The sequence below is a fragment of the Convolutriloba macropyga genome, chromosome 6 (genome assembly GCF_964194025.1).
Source record: "Convolutriloba macropyga chromosome 6, txConMacr16.3, whole genome shotgun sequence".
Classification (NCBI taxonomy): Eukaryota; Metazoa; Xenacoelomorpha; order Acoela; family Convolutidae; genus Convolutriloba; species Convolutriloba macropyga.
The window spans coordinates 8,750,539-8,777,616 of record NC_134473.1 but is presented as its reverse complement, the minus strand read 5'-3'; the positions used below and the strand labels follow the sequence as shown (position 1 = coordinate 8,777,616).

The 27,078-nt window shown below is 34.4% G+C and overlaps 2 protein-coding genes across 2 annotated transcripts in view; one reads left to right on the top strand and one right to left on the bottom strand.

The window, feature by feature from the left end:
* Positions 1-27,078, top strand: part of LOC142341466 (bromodomain-containing protein 1-like) — a 284,999-nt gene that overhangs the window by 125,208 nt on the left and 132,713 nt on the right. The gene's annotated exons all lie outside the window — the stretch shown is intronic.
* Positions 1-27,078, bottom strand: part of LOC142340672 (bromodomain-containing protein 1-like) — a 78,093-nt gene that overhangs the window by 1,460 nt on the left and 49,555 nt on the right. Inside the window, exons 8-9 of the mRNA XM_075391363.1 lie at positions 10,525-10,611; positions 6,513-6,674 (exon numbers count right to left, since the gene is read on the bottom strand). Of these exons, the coding sequence (XP_075247478.1) occupies positions 6,513-6,674; positions 10,525-10,611 (249 nt within the window). The remainder of the gene's footprint in view (positions 1-6,512; positions 6,675-10,524; positions 10,612-27,078) is intronic.

Genomic DNA, 27,078 nt, shown 5'->3' with positions numbered 1-27,078 from the left:
AACCGACAGAGAGAGAAACAGAGATAGGAATCGTTTCCATTATGGGATTTGGCTCTGCAACTTCTAGTTTTCTAGCCTTGTTAGTGAATAAACAAAAGAAAAAATTGAGAAAGGCAAAAATAAATCAAAAGTTTTCAACTTCGCAGTAAAAAAATTTCAAAACCAATTTTTGTCGAGAAAGTTCTGTCAAGTAACCTTTCTCCAAGACTTGAAAATTTCGTTGGCCAGTAATGGCCGTTAAACTCAGATAAGGACAAAAATTGAAAAATTTTTGGATACTCGCAAATTTTACCAAAATCTTGCTAAAACTCAAAATATGAATATCTCAAGCTCCATTTCAACGTCTCAAGAGACTATCCAGTCTCCATGTTTCAAGCCTGAAATAGTTTCACTGGCTCATACAGATCTATACACTTGGAACAGAATAAAGATTTTCCGAAAAATTGAAAATTTCCAATTTTATCAAAATTTACTTAAACTGGCTTCATAGAAAAATTGATCAACAAACCATTAACTCTAGAAACTAAGCAGCAGTTTTTTTATCGAACCATGGAGGAGGTCCTAGGGCCCCTGGTGCCGGAAAAATTTCAAAAAACAAGAAAAAATTACAAATATTTTGAAAAATTGCTTAAATTCGTGATATTAAAATCTTGAAAACCATATTATTACATCTATTAACTATGCAGTAACATATTAACAAACCATTGAGGAAGTTTCGTGGCTCTTGAGGCTAGAGAAATCTCAAAAATGACAAAACCAAAAAACTTAAAAAAATTGCAAATTTTATCAAAAAGAATTGCGTAAACTTGTGATATTAAAAAAATGAAAATTAATCCATGACCAACAAAAAATTTCCAGTTACTTATTATCAAACCGTAATGGAGGTTTTCAGACCCTTAAGGCCAAAAAAAACCTGAATGATGACTAAATGTCAAAAAATTGAAAAATGGCAAAAATGTCAAAAAAATGCTAAAATTCGTGATGTCAAAACCTTGCATGACATTCCATTACGTCTAGAAATTATACAGTAACCAATTTCCGAAGCCTATAGGAGGTTCCTTGGCTCTTGAGGCTGAAAAATCTAAAAAACGATGAAAACATTTTCAAAAAACTTGAAAAAAGTTTTATCAAAAAGTTGCTAAAACTTTAGACATTAATTAGTTGAAAAACTATTCCACGGACCGTAAAAATTTGTAAGTTGTTATCAAACCTCTTAGGAGTTTTTCCGGCCCCTTGGTCTGGAGAGACCTGAATAAGGAAAAACAATTGTCAAAAAGTTTGAAAAAATTTAAACTATTTGTCAAAAAAAGCAGAAATTCGTGATGTTAAAATGTTGAAACCATTCTATTACCACCAGAAACTATGCAGTAACCTATTATCAAAACCTAGATGAGGTTCCTGGACACCTTGGGCTAATGGAAATCAAATAATGTCAAATATTCAAAAAGCTTGAAATTGTGTAAAATAGTATTTAGCAAAACAGTTTTTAGCGAGCGGTTGTTCGTCAGTAGCTAGAAATGGGGGGGTGCACAGAGGGTTGATGAAGGGGGTGGGGGTGAACAACAGTGGGGTCGGGGTAACAGCGCGGGGGTGGTGGGGGCAATAGTGGGGGGGGTGTCAACAGTGGAGGGGTCTACAGTTTGGGCTGAAACAGAGCTGAAAGCCTCTCACAGCACTTAATGCCTGCTGAACGCTACCTGTTTATCCCGTTTTGAGGACGAAAAGTCAAAAGCTTCAGACGAAAAATTGGTCAAGCGAAAAATCGCATTAAAAAAGACCGACAGGACTAATATAATTGCTACAAACTTCGTTTAAGAGCAATTAAACACTACTATTCAATCTAACGGCCTCAAAATAACAATTTTTAAAACAAAAAGGTGGCCCAAAATAGTACACTTGGTAATTGAAACCTTAAAACTTCACGCAGGCTGAAAAACTTGAAAAATACAAATATCGCTAACAGAAGCATGAAAAACGACAAAGAAATAGTTCAGAACTGCATCTAATATATCAAATATTAAACTCTAACTCTAATATATGCTTAAAAACTTCCCAAATGTACAATTACTGGTTAAAATATGTTTAAAAAATCACTTTGGCAGCAAAAGGTGAAACAAAAAATTTTATTTGAAAAAACCGAAGATGAACAAAATAATTCACTCTTACCAAAAATTTTATCAGACCGACTTTTTTTTCAAAAACCGGTATGAACAAAATTACTACTTTCTATTCTCTCCGCACTTCAATTTTGTACAACAACCAAAGGAAATAAGTTTTTCATTTAATTCGATTTTTAAATCGCTTATTTCAAATGGCACACAATTTCAATTAAGACTCACGATGATTCACAACGTCAAAAAACAACGTCAAAATTCTTGGTCTTCAGGAAGATTTAAACGAGAACGGGGAACCTCTTGGCGAAAATTTACATCAAACTATGGAGAAAGTGCTTGCGCTAGCTAGACCCCTAGAAACATGTGTCGATCTGAAGGATATTTTTATTGCTCATCGGCTACCCTCTCGCAAAGGCCAGGTCAAGCCAATTATTGTCAAATTTTCAAGGCGGGTTGCTAAGATCGATGTATTGCGAAAGAAGAAAGTTTTGTTTGAATAAGGAAGTAATATTCGACTTTTCGAAGACATAAGCCGACCAAGAGTGATGTTCCTCAACATGAAACAGGACAACCGATTAAATTCGGCATATACAAAAGATGGTTCTATAATGTACACCAAAAAGATGACAACCGTGTTTACAAAATTCTTAATTTATATGAAGGTGCATTTAATCTTGGTTATAGTCTGCATGATTTAAAGAACTTTTTTCGATCCTACTATGAATATTAGTGAAACCGAAAACCTATTTCTGTGCTAAATGATGTTGTCCTCAAACCAACTACTATGTCTATATTAACTGTGAATGTTCGTTCGTTAAAAAGCATTCAAATGATTTGGAAGCACTTATACATAGTCTTGAGTCTCCACCACATCTCATATGTCTCACTGAAACTTGGTTAACCGATAACGATGACATCAATTCCTTATTGGTTCCAGGCTATAATAATTATGCAGTTAAGAAAAGAAATACACATGGCGGAGGTGTTATGATACAAATTCAGGATTCCATGTCCTTGTTAGAAACACATTCAACAAAAATGGAAGAGACTCTTCTGGTCTCAATACAGTACAAAAAATACAGGTTTAAATTGGCTACTGTCTACAATCCACCAAGAACAAATAAACTGAAATTCGTCGAAAAATTGGATAATTTTTGAATGATTTAACTTCCTTAAATTGTCCAACCGTTATAACTGGTGATTTTAACATCGACACTCATGTAAAGAATCAATTACAATCAAAGTACCTATGCACGATATCTTCTAATGATTTTGAGCTTGCTAATCTTGAAACTACCCGGGAAACTTCTAACTCCTCAACTTGTCTAGATCATTTTATATATCAAAATTTTGCCAGCCCTGAATTTAGTGTACTAACGCATGAAAACTTTGCAGATCATTATCCGATCCTAATGAAGTCGCCAATTAATGTTGATAATGAACAAAACTATTTGCCATTTAGAGATATAAGCTTTATAAAAGACCAAGAACAACTGTCGAATTATTTAACTTATTTAGACTGGAGCCTAAGGAATCGATGTCACTTTTTAGAATTTGATGGTACCAATGAATTTTTTACTAAAATCAACAACCTTTTCCTAGAAACCACTAACAAGTACGCTCCTCTAAAATGCTTGGCTGATAAAAAATCAAAAAGTACCGAAATGGTTTACCAACTCACTTAAAAACCTGCGCTTCAAAAAAATAAAGCACATCGTAGCATGTAACAAAATCCGCAAGATAATGAGGCAGCAAAAAATTCAAATTATTACGCGACCAGTTTGGAAAAAGTGATAAAAAGCTAAAAAATAGTTTTATGCGCAAAAATTCGAACCATGTATTGGAGACTCAAGGCAAACATATAAGTTACTAAGTGATATTAAAGGAACAACTCGAAAAAGTTCAAACGTACCTGCGTTGGAAACATGCAATGCACGTTGCACTGATCCAAGCAGCGCTGATATCGCTGAGGAATTTAACACATTCTTCACCAATGTTGGTCCAAAGTTGAAAGAAAATATTAAAGACATTGCTTTACCTAAGATGGACGAAGTTAACCACTCAATGTATTTAAAGCCAATAACAGTTGATGAAGTTAGGGAAATCATTGATAATCTAGACAGTAAATTTTCATCTGGTGTTGACGATATCTCAAATGTCATAGTCAAATTATCATCAAATGTTACGATTCCATACCTAACCCAGATAATCAATAAATCTTTCGAAGAAGGAATATTTCCCCATGATCTGAAAAAGGCCAAAGTCATTCCCCTTCACAAGGATGGATCTAAACTAGATGAAAATAAATACAGACCAACTTCTCTGCTAATTGTATGGAGCAAAATTATAGAGCGTGCTTTGTTCATTCGCATATATGCTTACATGGAATATCATAATTTGCTATTCATTAGACAATTTGGGTTTCGTACCAAACACAGCACTATTGACGCTCTTGTTGAATTACTTGAAAAAATAAAATTGAATTGTCAAAATGTAAAAGTTATCAGTTTCTTTCTTGATCTTAAAAAAGATTTGAAACCATTGAGCATGATATCTTATTAAAAAAGATCGAAAACAATGGCATCAGGGGCCAGCTCTAAATTGGATAGCAACATACTTAAAAGGGAGACAACAGCGGATTATAGTAAATGGAGCTTGCTCCTCGTGGAATTCTATTGTTTGTGGGGTTCCACAAGGCTCAATTCTGGGTCCTTTAGTGTTCCTCATTTATATCAATGATCTGCCATTAGTTTTCAAGTGTCTTGATGTTATATTGTTTGCGAATGATACAAACCTCACCGCAATCAACAAAGACAATAATTCAGTGCAAGGAGATCTGCAAAACATCAATAATTGGTTGATTGCTAATAAGTTAATACTAAATATGGATAAAACAGTACAAATGAATATAAGCAATAAAAATAGTGCTTCCAAATCAGTGTTTAAGTTTGATGATGTTTTTATTGAAGTTCGTAATCTTTGTAAGTATCTCGGAATCTATGTAGACAGTAAATTAAGTTTTCAATCACATATAGAGTATATTAAGAAAAGACTCTCAAAACAGTGTGGTATTATATGTAAGCTGCGTCACTATGTACCCCGAAAACAGCTAATTGATTACTATCGAAGCAATGTTAACCCAATAGTTCAATGCGGTATTTTAGTATATGGCTGTTGCAGTTACTCGTCGGTTCTACCCATCTACATTCTTCAGAAAAAATTCTAAAATTCCTTTATTTCAGGAAATGGTCAGATAGTTGTAGGGACATTTTTATCTCTAATAAATTACTAACAGTTTTCGAGTTTCATATTTATGAGCTGCTGAAATTTGTCCTGAAATCATTGAAAAAGATGCATAGCGAAACTTCATTTGCATCTAAATGAACTCTTTGAGTATGAGCATAGTACCAGAAAAACCAGAAGATCTACCAAAAACTACCTAAAGCTTCCCTCCTTTAAAACGCAGTTTGAGCGCTCCTCTATTTCATATCGTTGTGCAAGGTTATTTAACACACTGAGAAAGAATGAACTTCTTGCACAAGACATAGAAAACGAAAATTGGCAACAAATATTGCAATTTTATCATAAATTTAAAGAAAGTTACTTGCTGAATAATGAGGAGCTGGTATCCCACATTTTTAAGTAATTTTTTTTCCTTGCCCACCACCCTCCAATTTTTTTTCCAAATTTTTCTATTCCATGAACTCTAGTCAAAAATTGTTACGGCACTTACTTTGTAAGTGCCGAGGCCTCAAAAATGGTATTATTTTTGGAAAATAACGAAGTCTACACATAGAAAATCGACAAAGAAATTCGAATTGCAGAATTTTTTTTGTTTTCACTTTCTTTTATTTATATTTGCCAGGAATCAGCGTTACTCTCGGAAATCAAGACACAGCATACAGTGATAGCGTAGTAGGCATAGAGTTCAAAAAATAGAATTGTTTTGGAGCTTAAAAACTGTTTTTTTTTCTGTTTTCAGCATCAAAAAATTCAGTTATCGTTTTTTCTCTTCTTAACTATTTAAGTTTAGCCAGGGCAGATACTAGGTGGGTTTAATAGCCCCGTCTATCTGTCCTCTCCGAGATATCTTTTGTTATTATGATATATAAAAATGTTGATAATAATCTAAGTAATTAAATTGTTGATTAAAATTGATTTATACTATCATAAAAAGGAGAAATTTATTCTTTCTTTTCTTTCTCTTATGATTCATTAATAATTGCCTCTCCAGTCAAAAAATAATGGATAATTAATAAAAAATTATAAATTAGTTTATAAACATTTGCAAAAAAGATGCATCATTTTATAAATATTTTTTTTGGCAAATTTTTGCATTAATTTATTAATTTGAAAATCTTTGGATTATTTCACAAATTATTTGTAAATTTGGCTTACAAGAGATGTGTCGACTGGCTCTGCGAATATCTTCTGGTAGTCGAGTTCCCTCATCTGTTGCATGAGTTGGTTGAGGATGATGTAGAGAGAGGTAGTGCACAGTGTGAACTCTCTCTCGTTCATCTGATGCCACTCTCTCTTCAATTTCTCCCTCTTCTTAACCTTAAACACAAACAATTAAATGGTTTGAACCTGATTGAAGATTTCTAAATCAAACGGCACTGTAAGTTGGCACAATAACCACCATTTGCAAACCATCCATTCTTGTGTGATTAAATTAAGAAAGGATTGCACGGGTAACTATTCTGATTTACCTTCACTGGATAATTCTATGAGTAGATATCATAGGTACAATTGATCAAATTTAAAGTCAGTAGTTGGTCACATTGAATGTTTTAGTATGCACAAAGACTCGACAATATTTTTTTTAATTCAAGAGGAACATAAAATAATTGTTTTTAAAACAAGGTTTTAATACGAGTGCTTAAATGCAAACTCGGTACTCATGCAGGCGATAAACGAACACATTAACATTGGACGACAACACACCCTTGAAATGAGCTCTCATTTATTTGAAATAATAAAACGAAGTAAAACAAAGAACCGCCACAACAAAATCAATACAAAACCAACAGCAAGGAAGATAATTTAACCAAAATTACATTGACACTCTTAAAAAATCCGTAGTGCCTTTTAATCTTTCTCTTCAGATAGCACGTTCAAGCCGTTCCAAGCAAAAAGAAAATGGCAGCTATACATTGATATACTCGATCACAAATTCAAGACCTATAATACATATCTTGAATTCATAAGACATTCATACAGGACATACAACTCATATTCGTTAAAGTCGTACGAAAAATCCTGATTTATTAATAGCATGACAAAAAATTGGAAGCAATATGGTTTCAAATCTTCAAAACCAAAACGTTTCCAGTACGCTCTGAAAACAAACGTACCTCATTTTATAGCTATTCAATGCCCCACTGGTCAATAGACAAAAACTAAAATCTAAATTTAAAAAATTCAAACAGTAAAAAACATAGCCGAACAGCTGCGAAAAAGACTTGGGTACGTTTAATAGAAATAGAAACATACAAACATACGAAGTTGAAAAAAATTCGACGCCGCTCCAAAAGCTATCTCAAAAAAAACCATTCAGTGATAAATCAATGAAGCTGGTCAAAACTCATTCCGCAGAAGCCTTTTTATTAGACTTTTTATTACACAAATGAGTTATTTGACCTTAATTGAATTCGAAATTCAACTTGAAGTTAAAAGTGCAAAGTCATTTTAATGCGTGAGATAAGTCACGTACTATTGACATATAATCACGCAAATGACTTTAAAACTTTTGCTCAGTGAGAAACGAAGTCACGCGCGCAAAAGCAGCTAGTGAGAACAAGAAGTCATTCAGAAAATTGAATTTTTCAGCTCTGCTGTGTGAACAAAACGTAAAACGAAAAAAGAGCGGCAGACGAAAACACAAAAACACAGCAGGACAAGTCCTAAAACCAATCCAAAAAATTAATGAAAAACCTAAATCTATTGTACCTGACCAGCAGATTAATTGAACAAGGCCAGCCAATAAAAAGAACGATTTCAAAATTTGAGAAATTAAAATAATCAAACGAACCTAAGAAAAACATAATTATTGGTAAAACCTTTGACGCTTTAATCTCTAAGGCCAAATTTGGTCCATTAGATATACCCATTAATCCCCTTACCAGCCTTGGAAGAGGTTTATTGGCCATTAAAGAAAGATAAAGTCGAGAAACATGACAAATGCTTAAGACCAATTGAAAATTGCAGAATTTAAACAACGTTTCCTTATCACCCAATGTTCAAAACCACATTTCTGTCTTTGGATTCTGTCCAGTAACGCATCTGCAAGGTCTAAAAAACTTTTCCTCGGCCAGTAAAAATCGATAAACTTAGAAAATGACAAAAAAATCAACAATTGCAAATTTTAAGGAAAGGTTGAAAAATGTGTCATAATAATCTCTTCAGAACAAAATTATTGTCTTAGGCGGCCATCCAGTAAAACAATTTCAAGCCTTTTTTCAAGAGAATATTACACTTGTCAAAAATTAAATTGTTAAAACCAAACAAAACATTAACATACTATCAAAATCTAGAGGATGTTACCTGCTCACTGAAGCACGAAAAACAAAAAAAACTGAAGTGCAAATTTAAAAAAAGGCGTGATAATAAAAATTTTTGTAATATTGAAAAACTGAAAACAATTCCATTGCCACTAATATATATGCAGTAAGCTATTACGAAACCCTAGAGGAAATATTATGACCCCTGATGCTGGGGAAAACTGAAAAATGCAAACTACAAAAAATTTTAAACATTGGAAAAAAATTGCAAAAACTTTTTTTACCATTTTTTTTGTTGTTTTTATTGTTGCAGTACGATAACATATATCTCATTAAATGGTCAAAAAAGCAATTATATCTTGAGAAAAACATTTATCAACTTTGACAAGCGTCAATTCAAGACTAATCAAAGAAAAATGACCTTTTAACTTCGAATTAAGGTTGAGATTGTTGTTCCAAATCTTTTTTGCTACCTTTTCCCGAAAATCTCCCATAATCATATAGGTTTCCCGACGTGAAAAGAAAGTTTTCAAACATAACCGACAGATTGCCGGAAAATAGTAGCGATAGACGTTTGTGGCCTCCCATGAATTGAAACAACTAAAGGAATAAGAGAGACATCGCCAACTAGTCCTTTAATAGAACACTAGGCTTTTGGGTTGTATTTAGACCGTCAACTTTATGACACATACGGTCTATTAGGAAAAAGCCCTAGGAGAGCTTTTTCAGAATTGATATTCCAAATCAAAAACTCAAGACTAACAATCAAGAATTAGGGCATATAAGTTCGGCACTACTTAGATGCACACTATTAACTAGTAAATGTTCATAAAGTCTGAAGTTCAAGAAGTGAGTTCAGAAGTCATTTTTTGAGTGAGGTAAGTCACGAAATTAGCCTAAAAGCAAAAATGACGTCACGTACACAAATTTTAACTGCAAAGCAGTAGAAGTCACTGAAGTCATTGAAAAAGTCAATTCCAAGAAGTCAGGTCGTAAGAAACATCGATGGAGACGACGAATTAAAAAACATAACGGGACAAGTTCTGACGTACAATTCAAAAAAATTTCATTGACTACGCAAAAAATTAGACCTAGAACGGGCTATGAGTGAATTGGGAAAACCATTTCTAAAAAAAATCACATCGAAAAAATTTTAAAGAATCAGAAAATCAATGTCAAAAAGCGGCATGTGAACAAAAAAGCAAAAGCGATAAATTGAAATTTGGTTCAAACAAAAAACTGGGTCTAGAATGAACGATCAATGGATTGGGAAAACAATTTAGAAAAAAATGCAATCCAAAAAATCAAAAAAAAAACCAGTAAAAACCAAAGGGAAATTGCCATGTGAACAAAAAACCCCTAGCAAGAAAGATAAAATTTCACGCCGCAAACCCACTGGATTTTTCACTCCATTTCCTGTTTCGGCGTGACCAAAATCACTACTCCAATTTGACTTCAAAAATCATAGAAATGTGGGAACAGATCATAAAAAAAGACAGCGCCCCAATACAATTCAAATTCTTTGAATTGTAAAAAACCACGATGTCCCCAATAATAGCCGCTATCGCTTCGCTGTTATTAAAAATAATACTTAGCGATAACTGTTTGAGACGGTCAAAATTCGGCGATGAACAAAATTGCTGGACACGTAGAAAAGGGGCCAATTCAGCCTGTCAAATAAATAATGTGGCGATATATGAACATCGATTTCGGCTGCACTGTCGTAACGAAGGGTTGAAGATAGCTGAAACCTGTCAATCAGACAACTTGTACTCCAAAAAATTGAACAAAAACGGTCTAAATCACCATAATTACTTGTCATCATTCCCAGCCATTAGTTGTAGTAACTTGATATACGACATTTAAGCTTCAAATTTCAAAAACGAATATGAAACTTATCTCGGTACCTGTTCTCCAAGGAGGCGCGACTTCTCAAACATTTTCCGCAAATCTCTGAGGTACGCCAGTGTCCGCTTTGTCTCGGCAATCTCCTCCTGAAAGTAATGCATTTTAAAATATGAGCTCCACGTAGTACAAGGACCATCTCAACATTAACGTCAAAATTCAGCCCACACTTCGTTCAGCTCAATATTATGCAAACATGGTGTTTTTTCCTCATAGGAACATTTAAAGTTTCAATAGGAACTGTTCTAAGAACTGAAATTGAAATTTACAACTTAGTGACTTACTGTTGATCAATACTCTCATAACCTAACATTTTTCCTTTGTTTTAGAAAACTAACCAAATGATAAAACGGGAAGAAAAACATGTCCGCATAAAGTTTTTGAGCTTACCGATTTGGTATGGTGGTCATGATTTTATATGTCAACCGCATACTGTATATAAATTCAGGCAGAATAGATAATAGTAAATACAATTCCAAATCAGGAAATTTTACGTGATGGCCTCTAACAAACTATAGATAGCAACACAGAGAAAATATGTGGAGAATACCACTCATTCTAGGAAAGTTGTTCATCAAAAGGCTCTCTTTTGTGAGTATTTATTTACATCAAAGAACCGCATAACAAACCTGTTATAGTAAACTACTTCCAAGGCACGCAGACGAAGCAAGAATTTTATTACGACTTGTGCAGAACTTAAAAAAGAACTATGATCAATAATTCCAACTGACGCGTCGTTTGCCGACTGACGCTCTTTGAGGATTGTTATGAATTTAACATTATAACATTCATTTCCGCAGTAAGATGATTCAAACAAATTCTTGTTACTTTTCACATCAATTTATGATGTTAATTGTTGCATTACAAAACTCAACTTTTATAAGTCATCAAGCACTGATTCGTTTGAGATTCTTTTCCTCTATACCGCAAATAAAATTAACGCAAAAATTACAAAAACTTGGAAATAAAACTTTTCATTTTGATTAGAAGATAAATCAATTATTCGTCAAAAATTGCGAACATTTAATTTCAGCCTGATGTTCCCCCTGCCGGAAAATTTCCGAAACAGCTACCTCAGCATTTTTTTAAAATATAACATCCAAAACAGAATGACGTCGATGAAAAACACAAATGAGACACAACTAAGGGGCCGCTAAGCGCGAGCAGCGCAATAGGAAAGATTAGATGAAAGACTAAAATTCTCCTGGAGGCTGAAAAAGCTAGAAAAAGTTGAACTGCAATTTCTCTCCTTTCATTGTTGCCTATTTTCAATGCTCGACATTCTCTAATGGTGTGCTAATGGTTTTCTTTCAACGTATCTTCATCAAACTCGAGGGGAAAATGAAATACTGCTGTTGCCCGGACGGATTGCTCTCGAAAGTCGAAACTGTCAAGCAAAAATTTTGCATAAAAAAGACCATCACGTTCAAAATAATTGCTTCAGACTTAGAGTAAAATGCGTTTGAAAGCAATTTATCAACAAATTTATATCAGTATCTTAACTTTCACAGAACGTTACGAACAAATGACAATGAAGAACGCTGAAAACAATATTTGCAAATAATTGTTTAATTTTATTTACCAAAATTTAAACTATTTAATCAAACCTAACTGACAAAAGTCTAGAGACTTGCTCTAATTCGACTGGCGAGGGCAGTTCAATAACTGTCTAGTACCCTAGATTTTTGGCTCATTGATTGTAGTCAGGCCAGGAGAGGATTGCAGTCAAGGAATGTGGGAAGTGATTGCAATCTCAAAAATAGCCAAATAAAGTCAAGCCAATTGCGTTCAAACAATTGGTCGAGCGGTTGGCTTTGTCAGAAGCTATCCGTGGTTTAGAGATGCTAGCTTAAGCTTATCAAAGGGGTTGGGCAATGTTGAGAAGGGGTTAGAGTGAGGGGTCAAAAAACTTGATTTCAGATCTTCTGAGCAGCTTCAGGGCTTTGCACCTTTAGACTAGTAAAGCTCTAAGGCTAGCTTTTCAACAACTTATTGAACTTCGGGCTTCACCTTTTTATCCTGCTTTTCAATGACGAAAAGTCAAATTGTCAAACGAAAAACAATCAGATGAAAATTCGGAAGAATGAAAAAAAAAGAAAGACCAACAACAGGAATTATCTAACTGCCACAACTTTTACTTGACACAAATTAAAACAACCATTCACATAATGAATTTACATATCCTCAGTATTTTTGGTGAACAACGCAGACTTCTAAAACCAACAGAAAAATCTACCGAAAGCCCTCAGATTCCACCAGTTTATCCCGAAATTTAGCCCTCAGATTTTACCAGTTTAATTAGTAATCCGGAAAAGTCCAAACAAAACATTGCAATTAAAACACACCAGGCAGATTGCTGGAAAAAAGCCGCCGTTGATTCCCATAACCACGATTAGGATTGAAAGAGAAAAGAAAAAAAAGAATTTTGTAGAAAAAGAATCTTAAAGTGCGAACTATTTTGTCAGTTTATAACTGAACATACTCGTGTTTCATAGTGCGACAAAACAGGAGCTAGCATCAATACCAATAATCATTAGAGATGGTAACTAAGACTCATAAAAACCAAAATCGAGAAACGGGCATCTAAAACTGGGCTCTGAGTTTATCCCGTTTCTATTTCTGATTTCGTTTTTTATTACTGACTCTGTTCATGTTGAAATGCTTTGCTGAGCAACTGCTGTCTAAAAACACTCTTGGCATAATTAGAGAAGATTGAAACTAGTCTAGAAGACAAAGAGAAAAGAAGTCAAAAATATTTAACGAAAAATGTTGAACAAGCTGTGAACTAAGGTAAAGCAAAAAATTTTTATTCGGCGAAATGAAAAAACAAAACCGATTAACGTCAGGCGAATTGCTCTCAAACAACCGGTGAGCGGTTGGCTTGGTCAGTAGCTACCTACGGTTTAGTGAGGCTAGTTTTAGCTTGATTCCACTCTGCAACTTTTAGTTTTCTAGCCTTGAGATTAAAAATTTGCAATACGGCCAAATTTAAAAAAGTTTCCAGATTTCGAAGTAAAAAAAATGTTTACAACCATTTTTGTCCCTGGAGTTTTGTCAAGCAACCCATCTGCAAGACTTAAAAAGTTTCGTCGACCAGTAATGATCGTTAAACTAAGGAAAGGACAAAAATATTTTAAAAATTTCAAAACCATCGCAAACTTGGACAAAATCTTGCTAAAATTCAAAATATGAAAATTTTCAAAACATTTCATTGTCCGAAGAGACTAACCAGTATCCATATTTCGATATTTAAATAGTTTAGCTGGCTGATAAAGATCCATGATTTGAAATATGATAATTTTCCGGAAATTTGAAAAAAAAAAAATTTATCAAAAAACTGCTGAAGCTGGAGTCCCTAAAATAATGATAACCATACCATTGGCTCTATTAATTATGCGACAGCTTATTATCAAACCTTGGAGGAGGTCCCAAGAAGCCTGTGCCTGGAAAAATTTAAAAAAAAAAAGATTCAAAAAACTTAAAATTGCAAATAATTTTTAAAACAACTGCTCAAATTTATCAAATTCTTGAATAACATTCCAACTCATCTAAAATCCATGCAGTAACCTATTATCGAACCCTAGTGGGAGCTTTTTGGTTCTTGAGACACGAAAAACCTACACCACAAAAAATTTCAAAATAATTTGAAAAAAAGCAAGTTTTATCAAAAAATTGCTAAAATTTGTGATATTCAAAAGATAAAAATATTCCATAACGAAAACTTTGGCATCCTATTATGAAACCCTAAGCAGGTTTTCTGGCCCCTGCGTCTGGAAAGACGTGAATAAAGAAAAATATATCTCAAAAATTGAGTAATTGCACGTTTTGTCAAAAAAATGCTAAAATTATTGATGTTAAAAAGTTGAAATCATTCGACTACAACTATAAACTATGCAGTAACCTACTATCAAACCCTAGAGAAGTTCCTTGACACCTAGGGCTGATAAAATTCAAAAAATGACAAAAAATTTCAAAAAGCTTGAAAAAAATTGTGAAAATTAGTATAAAGTTGCGTGTTTTTAGCGAGCGGTTGTCCGTCAGTAGCTAGCCACGGGGTGACGGGGGAGGGGATAGGCAACAGTGGGGTCAGGAGGGTGGAAACAGTGCGGGGGGGATTGTGCAGTAGTGGGGGGTCAACAGTGGGGGTGTTTTCAACCTCTAAGAACCGCCCTTCACACCATAAGTCTCCAAAACAGTTTGAACTGAAAAAGAGCTGAGAGGCTCTGAGAGCACTTAATGCCCGCTGGGCGCTACCTGTTTTTGAGGACAAAAAGTCAAATGGGTCAGACGAAAAATCAGTCAAGCGAAAAATTGCATTAAAGAAGACCAACAGGACTAATATAATTGTTACAAACTTCGTTTGAGAGCAATTAAGCATAGCAGGACAAGTCCTGACGCACAATTCAAAGAATTTTCATTGAATAAACAAAAACTACACCGAGAACATAATATGAGTGAATTGGGAAAACCATTTGTAAACATGAGATCAAAAAACATTAAAAACTGAAAATCAATATCAAAATGCCGCATGTGAAAAAACCATTAGCGAGAAAGAGAAACTTGTTTCAAACAAAAAACGAGGCCTACAATGAACAATGAATGGATTGGGAAAATCATTTCCAAAAAAATCCGATCCACAAAATTGAAAAAAATCAAAGTGAAATTGCCGCATGTGAACAAAAAATCACTAGCGAGAGAGCAAATTTTTGTTCAAACACCGTTTTCTCAAAATTTTGTTCAAAGTAAACTCACTCTAATTTAAAATTAAAGCGAAAAATTTCACGCCACAAAGCCACTCGCTTTTTCGCTCCACTTCCTGTTTTGGCGTGACCAAAATCACTACTCCAATTTGACTTCAAAAATCATGAAAATGTGTGAACAGATATTCAAAAAAAGACAGCACCCCAATACAATTCAAATTGTTTGAATTGAAAAAAATAGGAGCGTATAATAGCCGGCTGATAAGCTGGCGCGGCTATTAAACATTAACTTAAATAGGAAATTCTGAATAAAGTCATAGGAAAAAATGTCAGGACGCAACACTAAAATCAATAAATTATTTAAAACAACTAATATGACCGCAAACATCGTTCAAGAAAGGCATAAAAACGTCTCAAACTGTTGTCGCGACGGTTATCCCGAAATAGAGTTAGGTAGACCAGCCTCGTTTAAGTGGTGCAAAAAGAGGCGTCCAAAATTGTCGTTTGCACCATGATAAGCTTCCTTGAGTTTCGGCGAACAATTCAATCAGTCGCAAGTAAAGCTCTATACACGATCCTAAAGCTGTCCAGATTCACCAGTTCATACCGTGTCCGAGGGCGGAAAGTCAAATAGCTCAGATGAATAACAATCCAGCAAAAAAAACGGGAATAAAAAACAGAACAAATAAATGCAAATTTCATTTTCAGTCAAACCGACGGATGAATTGCTCGACTAGCAGATGAATTACTGTAGACTAGCGGTAGCTTCATTCCATCATTTCGCGTTAACGTAGCCTTATTTGGTGAGGGGGCAATAGTTTCACCATCAGCTTTAATTTTAAAAAAAAACATAACCGACTAACGTCGGGCGAATTGCTCTCAAACGACCGGCGAGCGGTTGGCTTGGTCAGTAGTGTAGTATTACGAGAGCCGTTACAAATGAGCGGATAATTAATCTCGCATTAGAGCGAACGTATTTAGGCGCTAATTAACCATTCTTTCGCCGCGCGCTAAACAAACTAACGCTTATTAAGACTACCAGTACACAAGTATTTAAACAACTCAGTTCGACTTATTTAAATAACACAACTTTAGGCCTGGATCTCCTCGCTTATATCCAGGATAGAAAATGTACATTGTTGAACGTAGGCGGCCTGTAAAACCACAGTTTCTTTTGATTTAAATTACTTCTGCTTTTGACAGTTGCAATGCAGATCTTTCCCCCCAAGTTCAATAAAGATGAAGCAGATTGCTTCAGGGGAAAAGACAATAGAGTCTCATAAAAAGCCCCCCAAGAAAACCATAATTGTTGCGGTTTTAGAAGAGGGGAAAAGCAGAAAACAGGCGCCTACGAAATCAATAATTGATGCTCTCAGCTTTTTAGAATTTTATTATTTTTTGGAGTTTCAATAATTTTTCCGTGAGATAAAAAAGAGTTAATTCTCTTGCCTTCTCGGCCAATAGGAAAATTATGAAGCACCTCACTATGAACGTGAGTTTGTGATTCGCTCCCTATCGGCCCAAACGGAGCTGAGAGGAATTAATTGTTTCTCTCAGCGAAGTGGGACGGAATAAAATGAGAGAGACAGAAATCACTCCCAGAAACAAGCAGCAGACAACTGCTTTCATTTTTCTCAAAATTTAACTTCACTTTAACAATAAAATAGTCGAACAAAATTGTTTAATAACTTAGACAAATAATTCCAGATTTAATTTTATAACTTTCCTTTTCGACAAATAACATAACTGAAGAAACACCCAAGTGAACGATCGCCCAGCAGCTCACCTCCATTACACCACTACACAACTGGTAATTAGTAAGCTGTAATTTTATATTTACTCTTTTATAAATTAAATACTTTCAGCCCCCCAACTATTTTAAATTGAGACTTATAGCACAGACAGATCTTAGGCATATATCTTTGCCTTCGATTTGTTATATCTTTTGTCAAGTTTGACTGGCATACATAAAGAGATCCCGTATTGTGTGATCTGTAGCAGCCCAGCCAAATTTGATAACTGGTGCGCCCAGAGGAAAGAATCACGCCTGAATTTTTGTTTTTCTATCCGATCGGATTAAAATAGTAAAATAACCACTAGCACAGAAGTGAAAGCACACTAGTAGCCAAACAAATAGAGTAATTTATATCAAATTTACGGCCGAAATACAGTAAATTTACATTAAAATAGTAACAGGCAACTGATTCTTTGCTCTTGTAAAATTGTTCTGACCCGGGTGGGGGTAATCTATGTCCAATTTTTAGTTTATTTATATAACATTTGAAGTACTTTTACATTTTATAGTCAAAATTTAACCAAAAATCATCCCCCCAAAACCTATTTAGCCTAATTTTTACCCAATTTTCATCAAATTTATGGTTAAATTTTAGTATTTACACCTTAAATAACCAAAATTCAACCAGATTCTATCCCCCCAAAACATATTTAATTTGATTTTAACCCAATTTTCACCAAATTTATGGTTGAATTTTAGTATTTTCACTCTAAATAATTGAAAGTTATACAAAATTCATCCCCCCATAACCTGTTTAGTCTATTTCTAACCCGATTTTGACCAAATTTATGGTTAAAATTTAGTATTTTCACTCTAAATAATCGGAATTTATACAGAATTTATCCCCACAAAACTTGTTTAGACTATTTCTGACCCGATTTGGACCAAATTTATGGTTAAATTTTAGCATATACACTCCAAATAACCAAAAATTATCCAAATTTCACCGCCCAACACCTAATTAAACTAAACTTTAGCCGATTTTCACCAAATTCACAGCAGAATTTTAGCATTTTCACACTAAATAGCCGATTTTTAACCAAAAATCATCCCCCCAAATCATATTTAGAGTAACATATGTCTAATTTTTACTGATTTTTTGACCAAAATATAGCATTTTCAAACAATTTAACGTAAATTTAACCAGAATTCATCCCCCCAATTAGTGTTTAGTGTAATTTATATCTAATTTTCTACACATTTAAGCACACGTTGTTGCATTTTCACATTAACTAACCCAATTTTGGTTAAATTTAAGCCTTCCTTAGTTGAATATTCACTCTGTTTTATCAATTCCTTGACCCGGGTGGGGTAATATTAATCAAATTTTAACCAAATAAACATCATTTTGACCTAAATTCTCAAATATTAACCAGATTTTAACAAAATTAACGTCACTTTTATCATAATTTAACGAATACTAATCACATTTAAGCCTTAAAAACATCATTCTTATCCAATTTTAACCAATATTACTCAAGAAAATAGCCATATTAACGTCATTTTTACACAAAATTAGTAAATATTAACCAAGTTTTGACCACATAAATCTCAATAAGGCTCAAATTTAACAAAGAATAACGGGTTTTAAACTAAATTTTATCCCCCCAACATAGATTTTTAGCCTGAAAATAACATAAATTGATGAGAATTCCCCAATTTTAACCGGTTTCACTATAAAAATTTCACCAATAGAGGTTTTAAACAGTGCATGGACCAAACTGGAATAGTTATTGTAGAACATCTTAATCTAACAGCAATAGAAAACACTAGAAGGGGTAAAATAACACGGTTTATTACTGACGGAATTACTTTCTTAGCTATTTTCTACGTGCTTGAACATAATTCTCCCGCTGATTTTTGTATAACTTATGCATCTGAGAACCCAAATTTACAGAATTTACTAACTTTGTTGAAAACTAAGAACAGTGTGATCGAGATTCCCGCAGAAAATTTAGCCAATAATTAATTAAAAGAGCGTAAACTAGCCTTTTTAACCCAATTTTTACACAAATTTATCATAGAAAAGTTGTTGTCTCATGTTAAAATACGGTCATTAACAGACTCAAGCACTTTAGAAACAATATTTAAACACAATAACAGCTACAAAAATACTACTACTGATGTACTAAACATCCCGTACTAAACGTTTTTATACTGTCTTCTGTGTAATTTCATACAAAAATACATTAATAAAACAACAAAAACAATTGTTCTATGTTATTTATATGTCATATATTAAAGTAAACGTTCAAGATCTAAATATAAGTATTAAAGTACATAACAAAATAGGCAAAGTTTCATATTATTTAACTGACAAGAACAGAAACTTTTTATGCATTTACCATCACTCTTCTAGCGAAACAGAAACTGAAATCTACATAACTTACAAGTGGACCAACCCAAACTTTAAGGAACTTTTGTGTGCTCTAAGAAATCAGAACAGTGTGATAGAATTAGCATAAACGTTATCATCTTGTGTGTGGATGAGCCACCAAAATAAAATTCCCCCGTTTGGTTTACAAATCTTAAAAATTATTAAACCAAAATACATCAACGTTTCTCCTGACGATCCGAGTTTACCAGATAGAGTTAAATTACTTATAAAAACAGAATTTGTGACACAAATTAGATTTTCAAAAATAAACAAATTTCACCAATACTCTGTTGAATTTAAACACTCTGAAAGCACTTATCCTTGGTTATTAAATTTTACCGTTGAGCAAACCGATATTTACTCTTGGGTTGAAATTTTTAGTACTGATAACGGCAAAAACTTTGAATTTAAAATACAATCATTAAACGGTCCTAAACAAATAAAATTCATAACACAAAACAAACATTTCAACTTTCTACTTTAGTATTAGTGTTTTATTACATAATTCTTATAACAAAAATATTTTCTACACTAATTACCCAAACTAATAATACTTTCGTATAAAATATTCTTTTCGTACACCAAAATAAAACATGGCCGCGAACTTTGTTGCGTACCCCGACATAGCGTTAGAGAAATTTACAGGTTTAGACCCATCTGAAGATGCCCAGGAATTCTTTAGTTTAATACAAAGAAAAATCCAATTCTCACTAGGAACAAGAGATCCTGCGGATGCTGATTTGCAAGCAGCATACGACGCTAGACAAAAAGCATTGTTTGGTTCGGTTTTGCGTGGGCCCGCAGCCCAATGGTTTGAAACCTTAGCACCAGGTTTAGCATGGAACGAAGTTAGAAATCAGTTCATTACCCGTTTTACTGATGCAAAAGACAAGTATAGGAAAAGAATTGAAGTCGAGAGTATTAAAAGGCAACCAGATGAGTTGATAAAAAGCTATACACACCGAGTAACAAAAGCAGTTGAAAAAGGATGGCCAGATCCAGATTTTAACAATGACCAGCGTAACGCTAAGTGTATGGAGTACTTTGTAAGAGGATTAACGCCACCTACACTCAAGCAAAAGGCACATCAGCGGTTAATAGAAAACCCAGCTACAACTTGGCAACAATTACAGGATCATGTAGCAACTAAAGACTTAAGTTTTTCTGTTAGAAGTGAATTCACGGGTACTGCCTCAAGTAGTATCGACAATAAAATAGAAATAGAAGGGTTAAAAAACCAACTCACAGAAATCGCAAATCTAATGAAAGATCATAAAATAAACGCCACATACAACAACGACAATCCCAGATTCAAACAAAACCAGACTAGATTCTGCAAGTTTTGCAAACGTTCAGGTCACACAATAGCTTTCTGCTTTAAGTATAAGGACTTTAAAAACGAAAACCGAAACCCACCTCAACAACGAGAAAAGTTCACAGATAATTATAAACGTAGTAGGAGCCATTCACCAGGTCAACAAAATTACAAATCAAACAATTATGACAATCGAAATTCTAGGGACAGACAGAGAAATAGTTATAACCAAAATCAATCCAATTATCAAAACAACTCTAGATCAGACTACCGACATCGATCACCGTACCCATCAAACTCTTCAAACAATTATCGATCATCTTCTTACGATAACCGATCACAGGAACGACAAAATAACTATCGGAACAACTCTTACAGAGATAACAATAGGCAAAATAGTAGGGACAGACAAAGCAACGGTCCTCCAAGATCAGATAATCGATATCGTGATAGGAGTAGAGACCATGACCGAGATAGGACACCTACTAGACAAAACCATAATACTCATTCAAGAGATAACAGTGAAGGGCGAAGCCCTCGAGTTCACTTTAACAGTGAAACTTCTAGAGACTATTACAATAATGAGAATCACAACGACGAGTATTTAAACTAGACAGGTCTCCGTTCATAAACACTACTGATAACAAAACAAGTTACTCACATATTTACATTAATTTATACCAATCCGTCGGAGACAAAAATAAAAATAACGGCTTAGAAACACAGTTTTTATTGGACACAGGAGCATCAAGCTCTATAATTAATTACCACACTTATCTTGAACTATGTAAATTACAACACATTGAGATGAAAGCTTCAAAAAATCATACTTTAGCGGTTAATGGTGAGAAACTAAAACTTCTAGGTCAAATTACCTTCAAAACTTCTTTCGACATTGAAGGAAAGTATCAAGTGGAAGTTACCACATGGGTTTCAGCCAAAGATGGTTGCAAGCCGAATTTGTTGGGAATGGATTTCCTTGAATCTACAGTAAAATCTATTGACCTAACCACTCCAAAAATTGATTTAAAAACATACCCTGAAGTAGCCGTCACATTATCTAGATACCAAACGAAAAGCTACCCATACATTAGCTCTTACAAAATTGTAACTCTTGACCAGCAACTACCATTAGCACCAAAATCAACTCGAGTAATATCAATTAGACCTCCGAATGAATTCTTCAGAAAAGGAACCTCCTTCGTAATTGGAAGTGAACTGCAAGCTCAAGGAATTTATACTTACAATGTTCAGTGTTTTAGAAAAGAAAAGGAATTACCAATAATGCTAAACAATCCTCAAAATAACAAGGTTGTCATCCAAAAGGGTCCTATTGGGCACACTTTAGAAGACATTGAAATTAAACAAGACCCAGAATTTTCTGTAGTTGACAACGTTGCATTCATAAACCACCTAATGAATAGTGACACTAATTGGGATCAAATATTCCATGTTAGCGAAAAACAAGGTCCAAAAATTTCAAAAATTCAAAATTTCTTTGCAAGCAAAACTCCTGAAAAACAAAAGAAAACAGAAAAGCGAAAAAGGCAACAAGATTTTACCAACAACTACGAATTAGAAACAGACTTTAGCGACGACCTCAAGGATCTTAAGCCACAATTAGAAACAACTGATGAGAACATCAGACCCGTTGAACTTCCCAAAGAAAAACTTAACAGATTTGACAAAACCGATCAAGCGTTTCTCAAAAAATTTGATTTCAGTCAAGCTGATATCAATGACGAAAACTTAGACAAGTTACTGAGGACTATAACCAAAAATAAAGACGTTTACTCTCAACACAAATACGATGTTGGAAAGATAAAACAAAAGTTTCATGTTAAACTTTTACCTAATTCAACTTTGACAAAACAAAGACCATCCAAAGTACCATTACATTATCAGGAAAAACTAGAAAACCTTTTGGAACAACTGTGTAAAACAGGTATAATCCGGGAAATGGGTAATGATAAAGAAATGGGATCAGAATTTATTAATCCAATCATAATCCTACCCAAGGGGAACACAGTAAAACTGGTTATAGATGCCCGATATCTGAATTCAATAACAGACCTTAGTCGATATTCATGGCCACTCGAACCAATCGGAAGTCTATTAACTAGATTAAAAGGTAATTTCTTCACAACCAGTGATCTTTGTTCAGCCTATAACCAAGTCCCTCTAACTGAGGAAACCAAACAGCTGGTAAGTTTTGTAATTGGTCCAAAGCAATACACATTTGAACGCGGATTTTACGGCCTATGCGGTCTACCTAATTTCTTCAGTCGCATAATGACTATCCATTTTGCACCATTAATTAGAAAAAAACAAGCTATAACCTACATTGATGACACCATCATGCAAGCGCAAGATGAAACCGAAATGTTTGAAATAATTGACAAGTACCATGAACTTTTAAGGAAATCAGGATTAAAAGCTCAACCTGAAAAGACTAAATTTTTCCTTAGGAAAGTACAGTTCTTGGGACATGTAGTAGGTAAAGATGGGATACAACCAGTCAAGAAGCGAGTAGCAGATTTAAAAGCACTTAAGTCGCCTGAAAACAAACGTGATGTCATGAGAGTTCTAGGTTGCTTAGGATTCTACAGCATGTACATCAAAAATTTGCATGTTGACTGCAAACCATTCTATGACTTAACCCGCACAGAAACTAAATTTGTTTGGACAACAGAACACGAAAAACTGTTTAACGACATTAAAAACAGAATTAGCGAAGATACTATCTTAGCAATACCGGATACTAAATACCCTTTCCACGTGCATGTAGACGCTTCTTCTATAGGAGTAGGCTCAATTCTCGTGCAAGAATTTCCAGAAGGGAAACGAATAGTGTCTTTTAACTCTAGAATTTACACTAAAGAGGAACAAAAAATGAGCACCACAGCACGCGAACTTTGCGGTGTAATATCTGCACTACAAACTTATGAGCATTACCTAATTGGTTCTCCCCATCCAGTATATGTGTACACCGACCATAAGCCTTTAATGTATCTATGGGGTAGAAGAGGAAAACTTTCTCACAGATTTTTTAGATACCAGTTAGTAATTTCTCAATTTCAGAACTTGAAAATTATTTGGACTGAAGGAAAAAACTTAGCTTTTCCTGACATCCTAAGTCGCAATGTGAAACTTAAAGATCTGGACAAGTATCAACTTAAACACAAAAAGATACCAAAAGACATTAGTTTTTACGACGAGCATGGCAATGAGGAAAAATACTTCATTTTGCGTGATAATGAAAAGGGACCAGCAGATGATTTTTTTCCAATCCTAAAACAAAGCATAACGGGTATCGACAAATTCATTTTCAAAAATGACGAAATGGTAAAGCAAAAGTACGACAATAATCAAAACAGACTTTGCTCAATAAACAATATTTCGGACGATTTCTCGTATGGTTCATCAATTAACCACTATAGGCGTCACCACAAACATGAAATAACCCCTGTATCAGAACAGGAGGAAGACGAAACGTCTGACCATTATACAGAAATTGATTCCTACCCTGATGAAGGGATAACCGAACAAAATTTTGACCCAATTTCGGAATTTGAATTGTTCAATGAGAACCAGTCACCGGGATTAGATTTTGACAATCTCTACATTGATCAAACTAATACCACAGACTCGGAGTACAGATTCCCTCTAGAATACGATAAAGTTTTTCTCGTGAAAAATAGCACTTGTATAGATAAAACCGAATTAGCAAAAAAACTTCCCGAAAATCCAAAAATAAAAGATGCAAGAGAACTCATTGATAAACTGACAACCTTCTCTAAAGAAGTTGATTTAAATACATCAATAATTTGTCAAGAACAATTAAAAGATCCAGTAATACAACAAATTCGTCAATTAAGAACGAACAATAACAAAGATGAAAAGAAAATTGAATTCCGACAATCTAAAGCCATAATGTCATACATTAATAATTTTGAAAAACTGAGTTTCGTAGGCAACATCTTATGTATTCAACAACAAACAGACGAGCCAGATATTGAATACCTAAAAATTTGCGTACCACTGTCATTGTTCTTTAAAGTTTTTCAGTTAGCTCATTGTGAACTGTCAGGTCACGTAGGTTTAGATAAAACACTTGCTAACGTAAAACGATTTTTTTATTGGCCCGGAATGTATAAATGGATTGAAAACCTAATTGCTGATTGCCTTGAATGCCAAAAAAATAAACAAAAACGGAGAGATATCCACGAAGCGCCTCTCGAAAAGTGGACTGATACAGTCCCATTTCCCTTTCATACGGTCCATATTGATCACAAAGGACCTTTAAATCCACCATCGAACGGTAAACACCATTGTTTAGTTATTGTCGATTCATTTTCACGTTTCATTCAAGTATACCCCGTACGTTCCACAGACGCAATAGACACCATAAAAGCTTTAGAAAAGTTCATCCTGTCTTTTGGAATACCACAAAAACTTGTTTATGATAAGGGTTCGGCATTCATGAACCAAGATTTTGCGAGTTACATTCATGAATTAGGTATAACACCCGCACCTCGAACTGCTTATGCGCCTTGGACTAATGGTAAAGTCGAGATCCAAAACAAACATCTAGGAGCACATTTCCGAATTTTTCTAGAACAAGCTCGAGGTAAATGGGACGAACTGGCACCAAAATTTGCTTTTTCTCATAACACGGTTCCAAATGCTAGTACTGGAATCTCACCTTATGAAATTGTGTTCGGACAAAAACCACAGATACCTCTGTCACTTAAGTTAGGACTCTTACGAAACTCACAACTCACATGCTCTTCCGAGTTTTGCAAAGACCTGCCTCTTCACAGGCATACCTTGCAAACTTCAAAAAACACCGAAATTGACAAACTTCTAAAACCGACCATTAACAATTCGTTGCTTATGCGAGAAAACCAATTCAAACAAATATACAATAACGCTTATAAAAAGAGCTTAGAAAACAATAACCGCGCACATAAACATAGAAACAAACACAAATTAGGCAAGCCACTTGAGGTTGGACAAAAAGTTCTAATGGAAAACCATCAAATTGAGTTAGGAAAGTAAAAAAAAACTACATGAACTAAGATCAGGTCCTTATACTGTAGAAAAAAAACTAACCAATGTTAACTATGAATTAACTCTAGATAGCAACCCGGCCACCAGGAAGGTCGCTCATAGAAATCACCTAGTCGAGTACTACCCAGCTACTGAAACTATACCAGAGTTAACCCTAGAGTATGGTATAGATAAAAATAATTGTGACACATTTTATAATAATCTAATGACAAGTCAGATGAATAAACTCAATAGTCCTTTGACTAAATTCTCCTTCCAAAGCCCCACTAACACCGAATATTTCCCCGTGGATAATTTCATACGAAGAGACTCCCCTGTGCAGAACTTCGACCCTGACCGAACACCTACCAATTTCGATTCTGGATTCAACGAAGCAAGTTCAGGTGGTCGTAATAACCCACCTCCAGTCCAAACACACCTACCTAGCGGTAGTCGAACAAGAAGTTCAACTCCTTGCCCACAGCACAATTCTAGAATACCTCTAGACCCTAATTTAAGTCCTCTCCGCCCTAATACATGGGAACAAGGACCTTCTAATTTACAAACTTTAGAAAATAATAATAATAATAATAGGCGAACTTCTAGTCGCTCGGCCAAGCCGCCATCACGCTATCAAGCCGGATTTACTTAACTTTGTTTTAGGTAGCAATAAATCCAGTCAACATTTACTGGCAGTGCCTATTACTACAACTCATAGCCTTAATTCCCGACTTGAAGCGCTAAAAAAGAACAGAATGAAAAGATATCCTTGTTTTGAAAAACTCTATTTTTCTTATTTACTTATAAGTCTTTTCTACTTTTGTACTCTTTCTATAGTTATTAACGCTACTGAGGATATTAATGACGTATCTAACAAACTTAGGGTCATTCATTATGACTGTTCTAAAATGAAAGAAAATAAAATGTATGCTTTAACACAAGTTTCTCCTTGCAAAATTACACCCGAAAACATTCAAATGGTTGATACACATGTAACACTTTATCAACGGTCTTATCGGACCTTTGTTAAAGCTCTTATGTGCAAAGTAACTGCAATGCTCATTCGTTATAATTGTGGTATGTTTTCCCATTCATCAATTGTACACAACGCTCCAATAATAACATACGATATTATTGTTTCACCCGAACAATGCCTAAATGCTAATAAAACTGGAAAAATCACTGTTACCGAATTTGACGATGATGACATGGAAATTGACATAAAACATGGAATAAAAACTGTCTCCTATAAAAACCAGGGAGTTCATCTTGAAGGTGAATCATCAACATCTTGTGATAATCGTGGTCAAATTAAAC